We start from the raw sequence: 21,600 nt of genomic DNA on the forward strand, positions 1-21,600 counted from the left end.
AGCACCTTTCTGAACACTCAAGGACGCTTTACAATGAATGAAACAATGAAATTGTAGTATTTTTTAGAGACTGGCAACTTTGATCATGATGAAGGCCACAAGAATGTCATTCTATTTATTTCAAATCGACACATTACAACCAGCTATTTAACCTACTGATTTAACATAAAGGGCTGACAGTAAACGTGTAAATTAAGCTCAGTGAATCAAAACACATACATATGATCACTTCTACCTTAAAAGGATGTCTATTTTGACAATATTTGAGGAAAATACATAAATAGTAATAGTAATTAATACTGGGTTCAGAATAAACTTGACAGTGAAATTAAGAGGTCTGAGTCCATTTACATCTCCAGGAAATGCTTAAAAGCACAGTTATTGGGAGGATACGATTCTGCTGTAAAGTATGGTGAAAAATTAGAAAGATTTTTTTTTTGGGAAATATTTTGTGATCGTTTTTGTATTTTGATTCGCGAAACGGTTGTATTTGATTTTGTGAATGTTTTGTGATATTGCTTAGCAAATCTGGACAAACTGTCATTTATTTTATGTTGATGGGGGCAGATATTATAAGTCTCACTTCTTTCTGATCCTTTTCATTTCTTTTAAAATAATGAAATAAATAAAAATCAATCAATCAAAACTGACCTTCTCAACCTGTGGGAATTGAAGTAAAAACCATTCTTGATATAAGAGAAGGGTGGATGGATAGTCCGTCCTAAACCTGTAAGACGCAGTCACCGCCACGTGGGGGCGCCGCACGACCACGTGTTGAACCGGCAGTGTGTTGGTCTAAACGGGCATGGACCTGAAAACAATGCAGGCGACTGTTTGGGGCAGGAACACAAATCTGGCAGCACTCAGCGCAAACAAAAGTGGCTAATCGTCTAACTTCCTCCGCACTTTAGCGGATCAATAGGTGATAAAGAGCTCAATCTCCGGATCCGTTGACTTCACAAAGGCAGCGAGATCCTCCATGGAGGTGTGATGGAAAACACTAAAGTAATCCACTGATCACAAACAGGAAATACACTCCTTTTGGTGAGATGTAAAATTGTCTTTTTTTTATTTGTGACTCAAAATAAACGTGAATGAACTGGTGAAACATATGTGGTAAAAATGATACAGCTGCATGCATGCCTTTGGTCACAACTATAAATAATGTCTCCAATAAGAGCCGCCAACTCGCACTGATATGTTTAATTTCCCGAGGAGTGCATTTAATAACCACACTGAAACGTTTTATAGGGGAACAAAGGTGACATGCCTGGCTTTGAAAGCCCGGATCCGGGGAGGGGAATGGTGGTGGTGGAGGAGAAGGGGGGGGGGGGGGGGGGGGGGGGGGGGTGTGCATTTATCAAGGAGGCCCCACGGCGCGCGGCAGCCACCGACCGTGGGCCCTCAACCTAAATGTGGACCTACGTCACCGCTTCCGCCCTGCGCCCCCCCCTCCTCTCCTCCTCCTCCTCCCCTCCTCCCTCCCCCGGCGTCGTTGGAGCTGCTCGGCCGCCTGCGATCCAACATGGAGTAGAGAGAGATGGGGCTCTAGCGGGGCCACCCCTCGGTATCAGCAGCGACGACGCGCTTTTTTACGCACAGCTGGAAGCGGAGTCGTCGGTGAAAACATGCGCCAAAGGACTTAAGAGAAGAAGCAGAAGAAAAAACGGAACGTGTGCCTTGTGGGTCCGTGTGTGTATGTGTGCGTGCGTGTGTTTGGGTAGAGCGAGAGAGAGAGAGAGAGCGAGAGGGGGGGGGGGGGGTGAGAAGACAAGAGCTGGATACGGCTTCTCAATAGTCTGTGTGCGCGACTTTATCTGATGGGGGGCTGGAAGTTGTAGGGAAACCGGGGCTTGTTGTTCGCGATCCGGAGGACACGGAGCGGCTGCGGGGGCAGGAGAGCGAACATTCGGGGTGGGTGGGGGGGGGAGAGGAGGAGAAGAAGTAGAAGAAGAAGAAGAAGAAGAAGACGGAGGCGCAGCCAGTCGAGGGCAAGCCAAAGAGCCGACACTCGCACAAAGGCGCAGGGGGGATTTATGCGGAATTGGAGACGGAATCGGCGGAGCCGCGCTGAGAGAATGACGAGCGAAAAGTATGCAACCGCCGTGGTACATTACCTGAGGTGAAACGAGAAAATGATAGAAGAAACACACCCGAACGAGTAAGTACTGTCAGAAGATCCCTCTCCCTGTTTGTCCTTTCTTTACGCTTCTCCCTGCGCCTACAAGTTGGAGATGATTGAGGCAACTTGGCGGAATGTGCAGCTTCGCTTTTCTGCGTTCCGCGTGTGATTTGTGAACCTTTTGTATTTTTACTGATCATCTATCTGCTTGATCCTGTTTGTGCCTGCCGCTTGTGGAGCAATGCAATTGACAGTGCTGGAGAAAGAGGGCTTTTTTTTTTCGGGCCCCCACCTCGGTGTGGACGAGGCTCGAGAAGGCAAAAAGAGAAAGACGAGGGGGAGGAGGAGGAGGAGGAGGGGAGAGTAAGCGTGGGTGGATCGGAAACATTTTCTGAAAGGATCTGAAGCGAGCAGGCCCTGTTGCAGCGTAACTTGGAAACTCAAACACGCCCAGAAGTTACACCTTTTTCCAAATCCGCGAGCAGCAGGAGAGCTCGCGCACCTTTTGTTTGCGTCTTGTCGGGGGAGAAAGACAACAGACCCCACGGCGCTTATTTCGCCTCGTTATTTGGTCACATCTGCGCGTGTGAGTGTGTGTGTGTACGTGTGTGTGTGTAAGTGTGTGTGTGTTTGCTTCCAACCGAAGGGGGAAGTCTCACAGGATATGAGATATCCGATATGCCTCATCCGCCATCTCTTTCTCAATCGCCCTCATTTGCATAGCCTACCGCACTCCATTCATAAAAAAAAAAAGAAAAGAAGGAAAATATAGCGATTGCAAACGACGACTTGCCCCGAGAAAGAAACGCGCGTCTGTTTCTCTTCGGCTCGAGCCTCTTTCCTGGCATGTCTGCGCGTTACGATCCGGCTCACGGAGCCGCCGATCGGGGCTTTTTTTACGGCGGATCCGGAGCCGGAGTGTGGAGGTAGGCCCGCAGACGTGTTTATATGGCACCGAGCGGGCCTGCGCGCGGCGGAACTCCAGCTTTACCTTGAAGGAACTGTGGATTGTTGCGAAAGACACGCGCGTGCGGCGCCGCTGTTGAATATTCACGGGTCTGATCCGTAAATAAAAGCAAAATAGAAGAGATTCATTCTGTGACAGTGGCCGTGCACGCGGTCGTGTGCCACACGCGCACACGTATGATCGCGCACGCCACATCTGTGTGAAGTCTGAGCCCCGGAGGCTTCGCTGCGGGAGCCGGACGGCCCGGGCCGTGTCTCTCGGCGGGATCGCCCGCCTCGCGGTGCGGTGCGGTGCGGTGCGGTCGGCGGGGGTGGAAGGGCGAAGGGCACCGGAGGGGATGTGTGCGCCGCGGCGGCGGCGGCGGCGGCGTGACGCCGGCTCATTCATAAAAGCCCTCTAACCTTCAGCGCGTCCCCATTCATGCCTGCTGGCCGCAGGCTGAACCACCGAGCCGGCGCGACCGGGGCAGACCGGGCCAGACCGGGGCCTGGATCCGGTTTGGGACAACCTGTCCTGCTCCCACCGAGTCTGACCGCGAGTCACATTCACCCACTCCCCCGCTTCCGGCCGCTTGCTGTGAATATTCTTTGAACACAAAGAAAATATATGAGGATAATCTGAAGATTAGGTGACAGAAAGGAGCCGCAGCCAGAAGGCCAATCTCTGCTTATTATCATCTTCCTTGAGGGTAATGCACCAGTAACAACATGGTCCTGTCAAGGCACCTTTACAGGTTCAATAGATAACAGGCAGCAGCAACAGCAGATAAGAAAGCCTCCCTTTTATTAAAGGAAACCCACTGCAGAACGTTTTTCACCTTCTGTAAATTTTGTTCTCCAGACTCTGTTGTTCATCCCGTGCCAATAAGATGCACTTTCAGACATCAAAATAGCACAAAAAGGCATCAAATCCACATTTATAGATCACGAAATAGTTTAAACAAATCACTTCCAGGCCTTTGTTAGTATGTGTTCTCTATGAAGTAATTCATCAATAATACACTCATATGTTCTGGGTATATCTGGAAAACAGAGTATTTGCTCAACCAGTAAACATTTGGTCCATTAATATTAATAATAGATGCGACAATGTTTTGCAAATCTTACTCACAGCTTCAAAATTAACTTTACATCAATTCATTTTGTGCCCTGTAATAAATAATATTTCAGTTTGATTTCTCTATCATATCTGTGTTTTGATTTCTTATTTCTAAAGTTAAACGTAATCTGCATGATTCAGACATGACTGGTGATCTTTATTGGTGCCACAAAAGCATTTGAAGAGACTTTTTTTGTCTTCCTACAAAAAGTCAACAACACCAGATGTAACAGGAATCAAGAGAGGAATTACCACACACACTGCCAAAACCAATAAATTATAAGGGAAGCATGTGTACACCTGTTTTTTTTTTTTTTTTTTTTACTGTGCCATCGTACCAGTTATTGGCTAAAAACATGCAGTTTGTGGCTTTAATAATTACACCAGGCACATCTGGAAATGCAGCTGTGGCGTGTATTTACAGATAATCCACGTTCACCAGAGAAACCCAGTCTAAGCTGAAGATTACTGGTGTGATGTGTAAAATATAGAAGCTGTAACAAGTGTTTCCTCCTCAGCTTCGCTCGCTTTATTCGGTGATTTCTGAACATTTCATCCATCTCTGACTCCAGTATTTCACTCCTGTTTTTATTGCTAGCTGTGGTGCTCTATTTTCTATTCTGCATTCAATTTGCGATTTATTCCTCAGATGCGAGTCTACGCAAACTGAAAGCCTTTATTTACGTGACTTACTTATAGAAAAGTTTTTAATCATCGTATGACAGGGGAAAGATCCCATCTGTGCCCGGTTATGTGTCGGTGTGAGTGTTGTGGTTTTGCTGTCGGAAATGAAGGCTGCTGTGAGATTAAGGCAGAGTCGGCGAATAAAGACACACCTTAAAATGTTTTGTGGTGTGTTAGAAGGCACATCAGCAGTTTTCTCGCAGTTCTCACAACCTCATTTATGATTTCAGATGTTAGGTTTTTTTAAGCCTTTGCATCCTCGGTGTGTGTTGAGGCTCTCTGAGTCCGGCTGTTCATGTCTCACCTGAACAATCAGTCTGGAAGTGTCGGTTTATTATCGACGATCGGCACATTTAAAGGTACCAAAAGCATGAAAACTGTGTTAGAGCCCTGTTTTTGGCCATGTGACGTGAGCTAAACCATAACCACAGCTATCACATCCTCATTCAGGAGGATGCGTCTCGTTGGGCCCGTCTCTCCGTGGACGTTTATTACCCTTTTCCAGCAGGAGAAGCTCTCCCTCGCGCCGGCTCCCAACACGAGCAGGGGACGTATCGATCGGCCGCGAGCTGCTGCAGGGTCAGCATGTGCACAGTCAGTATCGGACAGGAGATGCCCGGTGACATTCAGCTAAGGTCAACGTAGAGTCGAAACATAATCCATCCCCGGACAAAAAGCACTCATCAATTGGCAGACCCAGCAGCGAGGCGTGAGCAGGGCTGTGTGTTCCCTCAGCGAGACTGTTCTGTTCCTCACGCGTACTCTTTTTTTTTTTTTCTACATTAGCAGCGTTTGATAGTGAGACTATAATAAACCTGACTGGTGTGAAATTTCAGGGCAGTGGAAAGACTCCTTCACCAAAACAGTGCACTGAAATAACCGACGGTGTGAATACTCTCAATCTAAAACCGTGTGATAACTTTATATATTGTTATAAAAGCAAAGGTGGAAGTGTTTTGATTGCTAATCCTACTTTTGTTTACCTCGCTTTCCTTCTTATGTTGTGTATCACTACATTTTTAACAGCCAGTGCATTTCTCTTTTAGCTGTACTCGAATCACATGTGGGTCGTTTGAGCCCTCAATTGATCCCTTGCGTTGCAGTCTGGGTAATAGAGGCCGTTCCATCGGTTGGTTTGTGTCGCTTTTCGATCATTCAGTCGAAAGGCCAATAATGAATATTAATTTATCTGGTTTTTGCACGTGCACGTCGGTCGCATTCAGGATCTCCAAACCGTGTGGGAGAGAAATTCAGAGCAGCCGAAAGAGATGATTTAGATGAAAAACAGTTATCAGTTAAATTGTAACCACAGCTTTTACAATCCAACATTTAGGACACATTGCATTGAAAAAAAAAACCTTGTGTTTTTACAGGAAGTCGTTTCAGTGCATGCAAATGAGATATCAGGAATCTCAGATAAACTTCCAGATCTAGAGATGGAGAGATCTGCAGGAATGTACAGAGAGAGAGAGAGAGAGAGAGAGAGAGAGAGAGAGAGAGAGAGAGAGAGAGAGAGAGAGAGAGAGAGCGCACAGACAGCAGGAAAGAGATGCACAAAGTTGATGTGTTGGATTTGCATGAACAGCTCTGATTCTAGTATTGTGCATCTGATGCAGAATCAGTAGTGTTGCAGTCAGATTAAATAAAACTTTTAGTGAAATTCACACGATCTTGAGATGTTAAACGTGATTCCGATGGACCAGAAGTCACCGTACACATGAAGTTATTTGAAAAGTTGTCACATTATGCAAGATTGAACTCAGTGTGGACGAATCTTCTCATCTGATCACAAACATAACATTAAAAGACATTGTATACCAGTGATGACATTACTCAATATGAGGCAGCGACGTTAAACATTTCCTTTGCAATGGAAGTATTGTCTCCTCCTGCACTGTCCAACCAAAAGTTATGATTTTTCAGGAAACATTGAGACAAACTGCGATCAGATACAAAAAATAAAAGTTTGGAACGGAGAATATTGACACATGCTGCATGTCCACAAATGAACTCCCTTTGCAGACCCTTGGCATTTTTCTCTCACTCTGTACTCACACACACACACACACACACACACACACACACACACACACACACACACACACACACACACACACACACACACACACACACACACACACACACACACAGACACACGCATCATGTGGAACAGATCCTTTTTCACAGTGTTTCCTGTGTTTTACAGAGAAGCTCATCACTGCTTGCTATCCGGAGCCTTTATATAATGGCCTGAGCTGTTTATATCGAGAGACCAAACAATGGAGCCGGATTGTTTGCCTGTTTTTTTACTAATCTCTGCTCATCAGCTGACTGGATGACCAAGATTATAATAGCTTGGGTTTTCATTCACTCCACTGTGTGCTTCCCTCTTGTCACACCATGCTTACAACAATCCAGCAGGCGTCTTGGAGGAGAACTCCTCTTCTCAGCTCCTCTGTGAATGAACTCGGTGAACTTCCAGTCGTTTGGTAACCGATTCAGTTTTCAGCTTTGGTAAAAAAGAAGCAGATTTTGCATTGCATGCAATGTACTGATGTGCTGCATGTCTGTTTGCCTTTGTGAACTGTCCAAGAAGATGTGAAATTATGTAGAAAGGAGCTGTTCTTCTTCTGTGGCCGGTTTGCCAGATGAAGGAGGATCATTTTGTGAAGTCTGATGACTCATCCAGGGAAACACCATTTTAAACAGCATTGTTTTGCAGGCTTAAGAGGTTATTTGTGTATCATCGGAGTCGGCCTCAGGTCGTTCCCGTGCTGCTGCATGACGTGTCGTCACTCCCGCGACGCCTCGGATCCCAAACAGGTTCAGAAGCATTAAAAAAATGTTGCTCCGCTTTCACACTAAAGTGTAAAAGGCAGAGATTCACCGGTCGTTTTTCTTCGTGCTCTCATGGATCCTTTTTTCATTTTTAGCCAAAAGCAAATCCTGCAAACATTTATTAAAGTTAGACTAGATCTCACATAAAATCGCAGTTTGGAACATTGCAGGCCGTCATGTGCAGCAGTAAATGCTGCATATCAACATACTTAAAAAGGGGAATCCCTGACGGAACAAAAGTCCTCATTATTTTCAGTTGCTTTGGAGCCCTGGAGCTCTGCAACAGGATGCCCAGTTACAAGATAAACCATCTGACAGTTTATGCAAATGAGGTCCACCCAATCAAACACACCTCGGCTGGCGGCGTGGCGGATATCGGCCGCATTAGAAAGCCGCCGTTCATCACTTACGGTTGACCCCAAGCGGCGACTCTAACAATGCATTGGTGGCTACGAGGCATTATGGGAGGGGCTTGGTTGCTTTCTCAGTTACTTCTAAGAGGTTTAAAGACAATCAGCTTATTTTCAGTGGAGTCTGTGATTAGATGGTGGACTTGTCGAGTCGGTAACGCCAGGCTATGTTTGAGCTGCCATCTGCAGGAATTTCTCTTGTTCATACACAGCGGGAGAATAATGTTCCCCTAAAATGCCTTAAAAAACAAAGTATCTTCAGAAGTGATTGAAACGAGTGAGCGGCACAGCCACTGTGGAATCCTCCGTTGTCCATCCACTTGCACATGTGCAGGAAAAACTACTGACAGGGCACAGTGCATTTAGTGTCGCGCACACTGCTGCGTGCTTCAGAAGTTTTATTTTACCTTTTCTACACTGAGACAGAGACGGGTGCTTTTCGAAAATATTGCACTCTGCAAGCCATTTTCAAAAAAGCGTCTCCGACGGCAGCGGCTTTGAGAGTTCCTGAAAATGGCAAATAACCAAAATGCAACTAAAGTTTGCAATTTAGCATCATGCAAACAGAACCTAATGATGGCAGAGTCACTAAACCTGAAGCCTTCATTTGCCAAAACATATATAATAGTCTCTGTTTGAGTCCATGTTTTATTTTTATTTGATTATTAAAGACTCAGCACACCGGCTTCGAGCAAAGCAATCGATTACCGTGAATAGTTCCTGACCGGCGTTGTGATTGGTCAGCCGGATATGGGATGTTATTCTCCACACGCTAGTGACCTCCCTTCACGTCAACCGACACACTCGCACTCATTCACACCAGCAGCCGCGCGCTGCCCGGACATGTGAGCACTCCATAGCACTGCAGCTGATTGACAGGAAGCCGATCAAACCTCCCCTCAGGAGCCCCGGCCGTCAATAGCTGTGAATGAACTCTCTTCAACCCACCTCCCCCCTTTCTATCTCTCCCTCTTTCTGCCTCCCTCCGTCTCTCTGGCGACAAAACCCAGAGAACAATAAAGAGAATAGACACAGCGCTGTGAGCTCGCTCCCGTTTCTCCATAAGTTATATGTGCTTGTTTTTGACAGTGTGGCCTGCAGAGATGGGCTCCTGCAGTCATTAGGGGTCCCTCTAAAAATGTAATAACAACAGAAGTTCATAAAATCGTCCTCTCACAGTCTAGAAAACATGCATTTGAAGTTAACTCGTGAATGTAGAATTGCTTGTATGTGTGAATGCGAGTTTGTGTGTGTATCTGTACTTGGACAGCGTTGGATGGACATGAATGCATCCCCAGAGTGAAAAACGCAGCGGAGCTTAAAATGAGTGATTGCTCTTTGAAAGGCAGCAGCAAACAGAAAGGTCTTCATCTTGTTTTGAAAGGACTCCGAGTTGGAGCCATCCTGCAGGTTTCTGGGACTCTGTTGCAAATATTTGGTGCATAAAACCTAAACTCAGCTTCTGCATGTTTGGTTCTCCCTTTAAAACAGAAAGCGTGTTTGATCCAGATGACCAGAGAGGTCTGGACGGTTCATAACAGAAAATCTGAAATTTACACGGGGTCTGAACCACTCAGAGCTTCCAGTCAAAGTCATTTGAAGTCATCTCTACTGGTGTGGTTTATCTTTTTGGTGTTTCCCGGTTTGTTTTAGAAATTCTATCAACCAGTTGAACGCTGCACCAAATGGGACACCCTTCCCAGTGTTCCTGTTGGTTTAGTAATATGTTGGGAGGCCAGCATGTGAAGTTTCAATATCTCACCAGACCTTTGACACATCATACACTGGAGCTCACACACTTGACCGGTTCCTCCTCGGCAGCATGACGATCCAGAACAGAAGCACATCCGGCCCACTGACTCGCATCCGCTGCCACTGCAATGTCGTGCACCGGCAGCTATCTTCATTCCTGAGCTTCTGGATTTATTCCAGCTGTAGTTTAAATCGGCTTTTTCATGACGTATCATTTGTTAGACTTGGGAAGAAAAGGGCAGGCTTTCCCCAGAAAGATGGAACTAATGGTAAATATAGGTTGAACAGGTGAATAGGTCTCGGCAGCCTTAAAATGACATATTTGATTTAATGGATTTGTGTTGAGGTTATTTTATTGTTATTTTTAATTTTACACAAGGCATTTTTTTGTGTTTTGGGCAAAGAAAGGAGAGAAATATCAAAGCTTTTTACTTTTGTAAAGATACTTTTTTACAGTATTGTAACAGAAGCCAGAGTTACCCAGATTGCAGCAATCAAATGAAAGATTTACTCGTCAAATCTACAGTTTTAGCGTTATACTGCGCCAACAAACTGTCCGTGCATCAAAAACACAAACCAGTAATGAAGTGGTTTTGATTGTGAAGCGCCTCTCAGTCACTTCCTGCTGGCTGCTGACAGCGCGTATGCTGTGTGTGTGTTGCGTGGAGGTGGAGGTGGTGGGTGGGTGAGTGAGTGGGTAGATGTGTGTGTGTGTGTGTGTGTGTGTGTGTGTGTGTTTGGCTCTGTTGATCAGGCAGAGGCGCGGCCAGTCATTCCTTATCGGAGGAAGTATAGCCGCCCTTATCGCACATGGCTGGGCTGCCCTCACTGCTCACTGCCTCTTTTATCTGTCACACATGAGCTGGATTCCAGACCTGATAGCCAGTCTGACCCTCCTCCTTATTATTAAATTGCAATATTGTTTGATGCGCAGACCACATCAGGGACCTTCAGGGTCCAACGCACCGTAATATTATGCTCCTAATGTGTGTTATTAAAAAGCTTTTCATTCAGAGAGTTGACAGTAAATATTGCCGAAATGTAAAATTCATTATGAGAAAACCTGAAATGTACCAGTTAAGTTATTGAAATAGCGGTAATCACTTTAGGAGGGACTGTTTCTCGTTTGGCAGAGCGCGTCACCTTCAGTTCAAAAGGTCGATGGTTCAATTCTCCATCTCAAAGTGTCAACGTGGCGTTGGTCCCAGTGGATCCAGCTCCTTTGCTTGACAACCATCAATGTATTGAGTGTGAGCGTGGCGATGAGTGTAACGCGCTTTGAGACGTGGAAAACGCTAAATATTCTTAAGTCTGTTTAACATTTAGACAGCAAGACGAAATCAACAGAATATGACTTAATTCCGCTCTGTAGATGATGATTAAATTAACCTTGCCATGTGTCGTCATTGTGAGTTGAAATTTGATGAATACCGGAGCTCTTTTCTTTCCTGGATCTAGTTTTCAAGCATGGTTTTGAGAAGTATAGCAGTTGTTGCTTTGGCTTCTTATGATTTTTCTTAATTGTTTTGCTTTTTAATTTGCTCCTGTCTTATCATGTAATGTTGAAATAAGGAAATGAAACCATCCTTAACAAAATCTAGGGCAGCACAGCTCCATCTGATACTCAGGATATGAACACACACTGCATAAAAACATAAAAATACATAACTGATCTCAACCCTTTGGTTTGTACGTTGCATAAGCACCCACTCATTGAACGTTTTTCAAGTACAACCATATAACTAGAATAAATCCAGTCAAGCTATAAGAGAGTTAAAGACAATCAACAGATAGCTCCAAATTAAAGTCTCCAAACGGTCACTAGACATGTGAGAATACTACTCTGAAAATATAATGTACATCTGAAGATTTGGTGGCCTTATTGAAACCGCAAAAACACACGCACACAGTGAGAGCAGGTATACAGATAAGAGTGTGTGAGCAAGTATAGTTTGTCAAATGTGGTGGATCAGTAGATTATAGGTTCAGTACCAATAAGAATCCAGCGGTCGACCACAGTTACTTCTCAGAGGTTGAACGCCGAAAATATAATATTAAAGATATTCTTCATGATGTATACATGGTCAGTGATGAACAGGACATTTATCCGCCTGCCTGTGAGCATCCAGGGAGCCAAAAAATAACCTGCATAATGAGCCGGATCACAGTCGCCTCTTACTGAACCGTCATCAACACCAGGAGGGTCAGGGAGGGATTTCCTGGTCTTCAGCGAGCACTTTTGCCAACAAAGGTTGACAATTTGGCAGTTTTTGTTTTGGTCCATTGATCTTCTTTGACTCATTTGTGTTTGATTTTCCTCAGTATTATAATATTGATTGCTTATCTCAGTATTTATCATTTTGGTTTTTACGAGCACAGGTGTATTTCTGTAGTTTTTTTTTTTTTGTGTGTTTAAGACAAGATGTAATCAATGGCTGGACACGCCAGCCAAGGTCCGGCCTGTGTAACGCACATTAGTGCGTTATTCACAATTTGATTGTGGTGCATTCAAGTGGACAAAACATGTTCATGATTCAACACAAACGAGAAAAACTATACAACTTCTTCAATTGTAGAGCAACTCCGAGCTGCTGTGTGTGTGTGTGTGTGTGTGTGTGTGTGTGTGTGTGTGTGTGTGTGTGTGTGTGTGTGAGGAGAAGGCAGCGGCTGCAGCGCGCCGTCAAACCGTTGGTATGTTTGCTCACCGAGCAGTAAGTGTCACGATACCTGCGGCACTGCAACTCAAACAGAAACGATTGGCCCTCGACGGCAGTATAACGACGCTCCCGAGTGGCGGAAGGCAGACACTCCCTGCACCTTTGACCCCATATCAAATTAGAGGAGGACGTGATACGTGAATGGCCGGCCTGTTCCTTATCGGCGGGGGGTGTTGAGCTTCACCCTCTATCTTCCTTCTCAACTGAGTCATCGCTCGACGTTTGACGCAACACTTCGACATCCTTATCCCACGCGGCAGAGACCTTCCACGGTGTGCAGAGTGGAAGATTGTGAGCAGGATGTGATTATAAATAGCGCATCGGGCACCTTTTATTTTCTCAAACCGGGCGTCACAGTCCCTTTTCAAGCTTTCGGTACCTCGTGCAACATTCGTGAGGACCGAATTAGTTCCCAAATGTGTGTGTGTGTGTGAGCGTCTGTGCCAGAATGTGTGGTCACTCCCAAGTGTATTAAAGTAGCACGTTGCTGCTGGTTGTGGCCGTCTGTGTATCCCGACCACAGATTACAGGGCCAGTCGGCAGACGCGGCTCTAAACGCGGGTCACAAGACGGCCCCAAATGTGACAAGTTCATCTCAGCGAGCCGATAGCCGCTATCGTGTGTCGTAGAGCACGTGTGCTTATATAGCTCTGAATTGGGTGTTATTTCTGTATGTGGGTGGCCTGGACGTGCGGTTCCGTATGCGAATGTGTCATACATGTGTTTGAGTCATGTTCGACCGCTGCGGTGCCTTCGTATGAAAGCAGTGTTGGGTTTTGGATTTTCAAAGGAAAAAAAAAAACTAAACATCGTATAGTTTTCAGAGCCGCTGGGAAGGCGGGACTCAGCATTACCTCAACATCCCACTGAAAACACAGCCGGCATATAAATCAGGAGTACGGTACATTATCTTTTATATTTGTTGACATGAGCAGAGTTTTTATGGGGCTCGTTTCTAATATTAGCTCTAAATGACCTACATCTATATATGAAACCCAAAATATGCACTTCTGCACTTTTTCAAGATAACCTAAACCTCTAATTTGGTCGATATCACTGTTTTTCACTGAGAAGTATGTGACACACTGGTGAATCTGGTCTATGTTTGGTTGACCATACTGAAAATCTACAGGGTTCCACTGAATGACTGCTCAAAATAAAAAACAAATTTATCGACTTTCTGCCAGCTTTTGAACTCTCTTGGTGTCCCGACCCGTCCAGGAGAGTTCCATATGCCACATGTTGGTTGTAAAAGTCACAACCCAGTCAAATCTTATTCTCAAACCATTTTTAGTTGTTCCAAAGGCGGAAAAACAACAACAACAACAACAACAACAAAGCTATGCTGCTGCTACTGAAGTCTTTGTTATGTCAGTGTTGTAATCTTTCCAACTTCTACCAAGCTCAAAAACAGCAGCCATGACGTAACAATTCAGATCAGAAGGAAGTAATCAAACTAGACATTCTTCCCAAAAAAAAAACAAAAACAAACAAATCCGACTGACATGAGGACGTTCAAATGGAAATGCTTTAGTGGATCCAGATGATAAGTGATTGTTTCAAACTGTTTCCTTTTGAAGCATTTCTCAAAAATAATAAAAAGAAAATTGACAAAACTATGCATATTGGATGTTTTTTGTTAGATTTGTGAATAACTGCAAACTATTGAAAAATCCACACAACAGGTAGAAAGCCTGTGAATGAATACCGGCAGATGTTCATGTTTGATTACAGGAAACACAAAACTTTCAGTCCCACTTCCTGTCAGTTACTTTATTGACCGAGAGGCATTAACATCACAGCCATGCTGTGAGGGGAACGTTTGTAAAAACATTAATTCTGAAGGCTGCAGGAGGATGTTCTCTGTGTTATAAAATGAGATAAGTGTGATCCTCTTTAAGTTTTGATCAGAATATTGAATTGATTATAAACTTAAACTCGGGTTCATTTCAGATGATTTGAGCTTCACAAATAGCTCAGAGCTGGTTTGGTAGCCTTGAACATGACTTAAGAGGAAATAAAAATAGGCACGGACAGCTCTATTTTCGATTCCTATTATTTACTTTGTTGCTTTTCAAGTTTCCCACGTGGCGAAGCAGAACCTGAATCACTTTTTGCCGACGCCCGTTGTGGTTTGACGCGACAGAAACGGCACAGCCGCCGCCGCGGCCTGCCAGTGACGATACAGGATCCTGCTGGCGTCTCGGTTTTAGTCCCGCGTGTTTGACAGCACTTTACTGGGCCGGCGTCGTCTTGTGTGTTTTTAATGCGCTAACACAACAATCCTCCCCGTGTGTGAACGGAGAGGTCTGGTGTGTATGTGTGTGTGTGTGTGTTTGAGACGCAGGAACAGTCCTTGTGGGTGAATCTGCGGTCGCCGTTTCGCCTGTTTGTCTGCCGTCGCCCAGTCAGTCAGTCAGTCAGTCTGTCATTCAGTCAGTTTTATGAATGTGTGTGTGGGCGGGAGCTGGTGAACCAGTTTTACCACCTGCGTGTGTGTGTGTGTGTGTGTACATAAAATCCATGGAACTGTCTGTAAGCTAATTATATAACAACGCCCCTCTCAAACACTCTCACTCTCTCCCCCTCCCTCGATCTTTCTCTCTTCTTTCAGTGTTTTTCTCTCCTCCATTCACCCAAACACACACACACACACACACACACACACACATGCAGAGGTACATCCTGTTATTGTCGGATCATTCATGTGGATTGGGCCTGTGCTCATTGTGTCCCTGTGAGGGTGGTGCCTTTCATGCTAATGCTCCAGAATGTCTCGGATCTCGCCGTCGTCCTGCTGTGAATTGTCTCCTCTGCGCCTTTTGGCCGCCCATTGTTTTGCTCGGGCCGCGCAGACTAAACTGTAGCCGCACTATCTGTCACCGTGCAGGATTTGTGTCCGACGGAGGCTCCAGGCTGCTTTCCGCTCAGCTGAATGGCGCCTTGTTAGAATGAGACGGCGGGTTGAAGCGTCTTTACGTCAAACTCATTCGCTGGATTTCGAGGCTCGATAACCGACGGTTGACTTGGAAAAATATAACCAGGAATTTGTTACGGTGTTTATATGTTTTGATACAGGAACTTTATCACTTTTTGATTTATTCAGTCTTCATCGGTTGGACATCAGGTGTCAAAGAGTCCAACTTCTTAAAACATCCCCCAGATTGGACAAATCTTCATATGTTGACGTCAACGGTCCCACCGCTCCCCGTAACCTGCATGTGGTAACCATGACAACCAACAACACAGCAATGGTGGATTCCATGTGCTTTTTTCAGCTTTCATAACACATTTTTCACAATTTATTAATTTCATTCCTCTTCTTTTTTTTTTTTTTTGCATTTTTCCATAATTGTCATTGTATGGGGACAAGCTTCGTGTGTGTCTCACCATTTTGGGTGTTTTGGTGTGTACGAAGAACTCCCAAGAATTTTCCTCTGGGATTAATAAAGTATTTCTGTTGTATTCTATTCAATTTCCCTTCTATCCTATTACAACTTCCTGGAAACAAACGAGGACAAACGCCGATAAAAAAAAACTAAAGTCAGATGACTTTAAGAGCTTTACAGCATCGTAAACAGGTTCATTGAGACAACTCTGGCAAGGCGACGCGCCCTCCTCATAAGTCAGATCCCAACAGTCCATTTATTCAAACTACAATGGAGATAAGTGTTAAATAAAAAAAAAAAAGTCAGTTCACATCTGCATGACTTCCTTAATGTGGCAGTATTCATCCTGTCATAAGCTCAGCACTGCAGAGCCCAGCCCCAAACGTTCACATCCTTTCAGGAGTGTTTATCTGCACTGCGATCAGGAATGCTTTCTGAGGGGAAACAGTTCAGAACCCGATATTTCACTCATGTTCCTAAAGTGAAGGGAAAATGTCCAAACTTTGGCTCGCGCTTGAATTTTAATCTGCTTTTCTGCTCTTATGTCCTGGTTCTCTCGTAATGAATATGACAAACAGTGACTCAGATTCTTTATGTTGTTTTATCAAAGTTCATTTTGCTTTGAATGTGGAGCAGTGGACTCATTTTTATAGCTCCTTACGCATTTAATAATTCACCTGTGTGTCTTTTGCGAAAACGAGTTTCGTTGGTAAATTAAAGACTAAAGCACACTGAAGTTGCTGTGTCATGGAGTCACACTGTTACAGCTGCTTCCTTAAGGCTCTCGCTCAGAGAACCCCCAGCAGTGAGAATCAAACCAGCAAACTTCCCGTAACAAGTTTATTCCCCTGACCTCCAGACCATCAATGCGTCTGTATTATAAATAACTGATTCATAGATTTTTTTTTTAATGTTTTCGTGGCTCTTCTATTGGAAGACATAAATTTGTTGTGGGTTTATTTCCTGGTGGTCTTTGGTAACGATCATCTCCCGTCTCTTCTCATGGAGGAAGTTTCCAGCCAGAAACCGCCGCCAAGCTGCATTAAAGTTAGCGTGTGTGTGAGAGTGTGTGTGTGTGTGTGTGTGTGTGTGTGTCTTAATGCTGACTTGTCCTGGTGCAACACCTCCCACACGAGCACAGTGAGGACCAGGCGAAGTCGTGACTCGCGCCACCCTCTAACAGCCTGCCAGAGTGTGAATTCAGCTCTAGAATATACTTGTGTGGCATTAACTCGCATTAAGACAAGTTTTTTCAGCTTTCAGGTTTGTCACTTTTCACGCGCTGAAGTCTGGACAAAATGCTTGCTGCTGGAGGAAGGCTCCGTGTCCCTGAAAGACGTTTTATATAGTCCAGGAAATGAATGCTTCTTCTTCTTCCAGTCAAAATCATCCCACACACTTCATACACTGAGTTTCAAAAATGGCTGTAATTCTATAAGTCTATACTCCAGAGGGGGAGATGATTGTTTTTTCACTTTGGTTTTGCTGTGGAAGGAAGTGGTTGCTTCTCGGCCATTTTTTTGCCCTGAGGGCCGACGATTGAAACGTCCTGTGCTTTTTATCGGTGCTCATCCGAAGTATCACGGCAGTATTTTTTTATTTTGTGTTTTTTTTATAGGTGATAAATGCCAAGTCACATGGGAAAATAATACTGAGGCTTTTGTAAGAGTATCAGACTAATGTTTTTATATGACTGGACATTAATTGACTACTTCCGCTTGTGATTCATTATGAAGGTGAAAAATCTGGTAACCTAAAAACTCTGACCTCAAGGCTGAAATGCCCTCAGTTTGCGGCAACAGAGGCTTTTTTCTTTTTTCTTTTACTTGATTTTTGATTGGTTTTTGTTTTACCCCTTACATTTGAACACACAGTTCTCCTGTTTACATTCTTCAGACAAGTTTTAATCTCCGAGGACGATTCGGAGCTACGGTGAAAGAATTAAAGGAGCTGACTAACATTTATGCACTCGGAGCAGTGGTTGAATACCAAGACTTCCCTTTTCTTTTTCTTAAACAAAAGGAATTGATTGTGTTTTCCATTCAGTCCGGGTTGATGATTACTCATGTTTTTAATTATGTTGCAATTATTTCAGATTTCACCCTGATCACTCACTAAATCTTCATCAGCTGTGTTGACATGTCAGATTGAATTTTTCCCAGTTGAGAGATTGGATTATCTCCTTCACATCAACACAGAATGAAGTGATCAGGTTGATTGATGGGCTCAAAAACAATAATAATACAACCTGATTCAGTCAGTGGATCAATCCCATAATGCTTTGCACTGTGTGCTGTTCAGGTGTGACATTTGAACTCTGGCTCTCTGTTTTCTTTGATGAATCTTCATCATAATCTTCACCTTTGTACTTGTATAAAACGTGAAGTTTTCCGACGCCACCCTGATTATTCGTCTTTCTCGTTTTCGCTCCAGTGACAGCTACATCGTGCGTGTGAAAGCGGTGGTGATGACGCGGGACGACTCGAGCGGCGGCTGGCTGGCTCAGGATGGGGGCGCTCTGACCAGGGTGGGGGTGTGCCGCCTCCTGCCCACAGAGCTGATGCCCATGTCGGGCTCCGGAAACTCCCAGTTCCTCATCCGGGGCGAGCGGCTGCGCGACAAACAGGTAAAAGGAACCCCTCGAGCTAGAATAGATCCATTTCAGGACAGGAGCAGGGGGTTGACCTTGTGTGTGTGTGTGTGTGTGTGTGTATGTGTGTGTGCTGTGTGTCGGACACACAGGTGATCCTGGACTGTCCGCTGAGGAAAGATCTGGTTTACACCATAGCTACGCCCACGTTTCACCACTGGAAGGTGGAGGACAGGAGGTGCGGCCTGTCCTTCCAGAGTCCAGCAGATGCCAGAGCTTTCGACAGGGGGGTGCGGAAAGCCATAGAGGACCTGGCTGAAGGTGATTATTCAAAAATGCTCTTAAATCAATCTGATGTAGATGTAAAACGTGCCACGATGGACCAAAAAGAATGGAACAAATATAAAATACATAACTAATATGACAGCACAGAGTATCTTGGTATTGTTTTGTCATCTAAGTCCTGAACTGCTTCACGTTTTCATGAAGAATATCATATACGTTCCAACATGCTGGAATTAAATATCTGCTGGAGCCAAACCACTATTCATTACAGTGGTGACATTTTGTCCAAAAATTTCATAAACTTACAGCAACTTGTTAAACACGGTGATGTGTATTCTGCATAAGATCGCTCCAAAAAGTCCAGTTTGTATAACATCAAACTGCAATGCACAGCTCATAAGATGGGAAGCGATAATGTTAGAGAAGGAATGTGACTCAACAAGCTGCACAAAGAAGCTCTTGAAGAAAACTTTTTAGCTAAACAGAAATGCTTTCATTTTTTCAGTTATTTATTAACACTCTGATTACTTAACATAAGAAGAAATGCAGCTGCACCTTTTTTTTATAAAACGTATTAATTAAAGTCAGACTTCAGCTTATAAAAAAAATTCTCTTTTTGGTCCTTTCATAGTCATAAAAGAGTTAGCTGCATGTTTCTCAATCACCTAAAAGGTTGTTTAGAGGTTACTGAAGCCAATGAATTTAACATTATCCATCGGGCTTTGATCGTAGCCACAAAACGTTATCGAGCTTAGTAACAAGAGCCCAGATTATAAGAGGAGAGCAGCTGTTAATGGGCGTGACTGTTTAGTGGTTGGCTTTGGAGCTGAGGACGCAACGTAAGACGTTCTGACAAAGGCGGTGTAAAGCTCTGCGAATCTCATCGTCACCAGCTTAAACGGGCCCCTCTGAACTCTTGTTTAGGAAACACTCATCAGATTTAGCGGATCGGACTCTTTAAACGGAGAGTTAGTCGGTCCAGCACCTCCTCTACCGGCGTGACTCACAAACCTGCAAATATATAAACACCCAACAAATTCATGAATGAGAGCCTCTGTAGTGGCTGAGTGCAGAGAGGTTGAACGCACAACACAGGTCAAACCTGTTCGTCCTGGCAGTGACATGAATGAAGCCACAGCGCGCAGAAAAATATGCATGTCTTGACGTTTTGATAAGGAGCGGGAAAGGTAAAAGTCGGCGATTTCCTGGATGGCTTTTCAGTCGTTCCTCACGACTCATGTCACGATTTTGGCAGGAAGACTTAAAATTTCGCTTCAGTATTTTGTGTTTTAACGTAATAATCTGAATGACACAAAATGAGGTTATTTAAAAGAGAATTTAGTGATGTCCTGTGATTATATTCACCAACAATCGGCTGGCGTTACAGCTTGTTCTGGCAGGTTCAGTCTTGCAATACAAGTTTGAACCACAGGGTGGTGTATTGAGTCACCATCACAAATAGTTAGCAGAACATGGAAGCTCCGGGGTGATATGCAGCAGTGTTGTCAAAGTTTCCCCCCTGAACTAAACGTGTCACGTGTAGAAGGAGCTACAGGAGATGAAGCAGCACCACTGTCAGAACCACATTTTAGAAAATACAGGCCTCTTTTACAAAGATCAAGCATAGAGTGAGAATTTTACTAAGAATAACATCATTAAATCTTATTCAATTTAGTTGTTTGTTTTTTTTGTGTGTGCGCGTGTTTGTGTGTGTGTGTAGTAGAGCCTATCTTTATGAGAATTATCTCCTGGAAACTATCAGTTCATTCTTGGGGGATTGGATGGATCGCTGGGAGCCAACAAAAACACACACCTGTTGCAGCGTTACAGAAACCTGAATCTGAATTCAGACACACAAAAAGAACACAATCTAGGAGAAAGTCAAAATTTGAAGTGCGACCCAGAAAGTGTCTGTTGATGGACGTCACGGAGGGCCAACACAGGGAACGTCAGTTCACGCCTCCTTTTCAAAACAGGTAACTAGTGACGGGTAAAAACAGGCAGTCTTGTGGACACACTTTATACGTCATATTATTCGAGGAAAATACACGGAATTGTTGGATAAACAGGGAGTTTACAAAAGGCCTTGCAAAAAAAAACAAAAAACAACAAATAATACCAGCATGGAACCCTTTACTTTAGAGATGGTCTCAAAAGCTGTTGTGTGGAAAGTCGTCTGTGCATTGCAGTTGTGTGTGCAGGAGGAAAATAACGTTCCTGTCCCCCTCTGTAGGATCCACCACCTCCTCGACAGCCCTGCAGAACGAAGGCGAGCTGGGAGACGACGACGTCTTCACCGTAAGCATGTTCCTCATGATCACTGGGGTTCGGGTCAGCCTGCGATCCCCTGCATATCTGGTGGGAAACAGTGTGGAGCTTTTACAATAAGCAGTTTATTTTTCTCTGTTGAGTTGAGAGAGTTGAATCCATACTGATAACCACTCTATGGTATTCAATCTGGTTCTTGCATCTTTAAAAATGCACAACAGATTTGACAATAACCCAGTTTTGATTCTTTTTTTTTGTGTTTTGGAGAGTTTATTTAAAAAAAAAAAATCAGTGTTTCCTTCAGTGTAATGGAGCATGTTGAGGAGTTTAACCTTCCTGCACTTCACCTGATCTCTTCACTTTTTATTTCCTGACTCGCTCTGTGCTACATCAGGATGTCACGTCAACCTTAAGTTTGTCTTTAACGACGGTGCAGCAGCAATGTTTGTCTTCATCTCTCTTTCTATCTTTGATACGGCT

At 44.3% G+C, this 21,600-nt stretch overlaps 1 protein-coding gene across 2 annotated transcripts in view; it reads left to right on the forward strand.

The window, feature by feature from the left end:
- The first annotated feature begins 1,491 nt into the window (after window positions 1-1,491).
- spred2b (sprouty related EVH1 domain containing 2b) overlaps window positions 1,492-21,600 on the forward strand; it is a 28,583-nt gene continuing 8,474 nt past the window's right edge. The window contains exons 1-5 of one of the 2 annotated variants that reach the window (XM_030106978.1): window positions 1,492-1,914; window positions 1,955-2,161; window positions 18,411-18,603; window positions 18,720-18,888; window positions 21,086-21,150. In XM_030106978.1, coding sequence (XP_029962838.1) covers window positions 2,136-2,161; window positions 18,411-18,603; window positions 18,720-18,888; window positions 21,086-21,150 — 453 coding nt within the window. In that variant the 5' untranslated portion in view covers window positions 1,492-1,914; window positions 1,955-2,135. The other variant, XM_030106977.1, reaches the window with a different exon arrangement.

This window comes from Salarias fasciatus, chromosome 13 (assembly GCF_902148845.1).
Source record: "Salarias fasciatus chromosome 13, fSalaFa1.1, whole genome shotgun sequence".
Lineage (NCBI taxonomy): Eukaryota > Metazoa > Chordata > Actinopteri > Blenniiformes > Blenniidae > Salarias > Salarias fasciatus.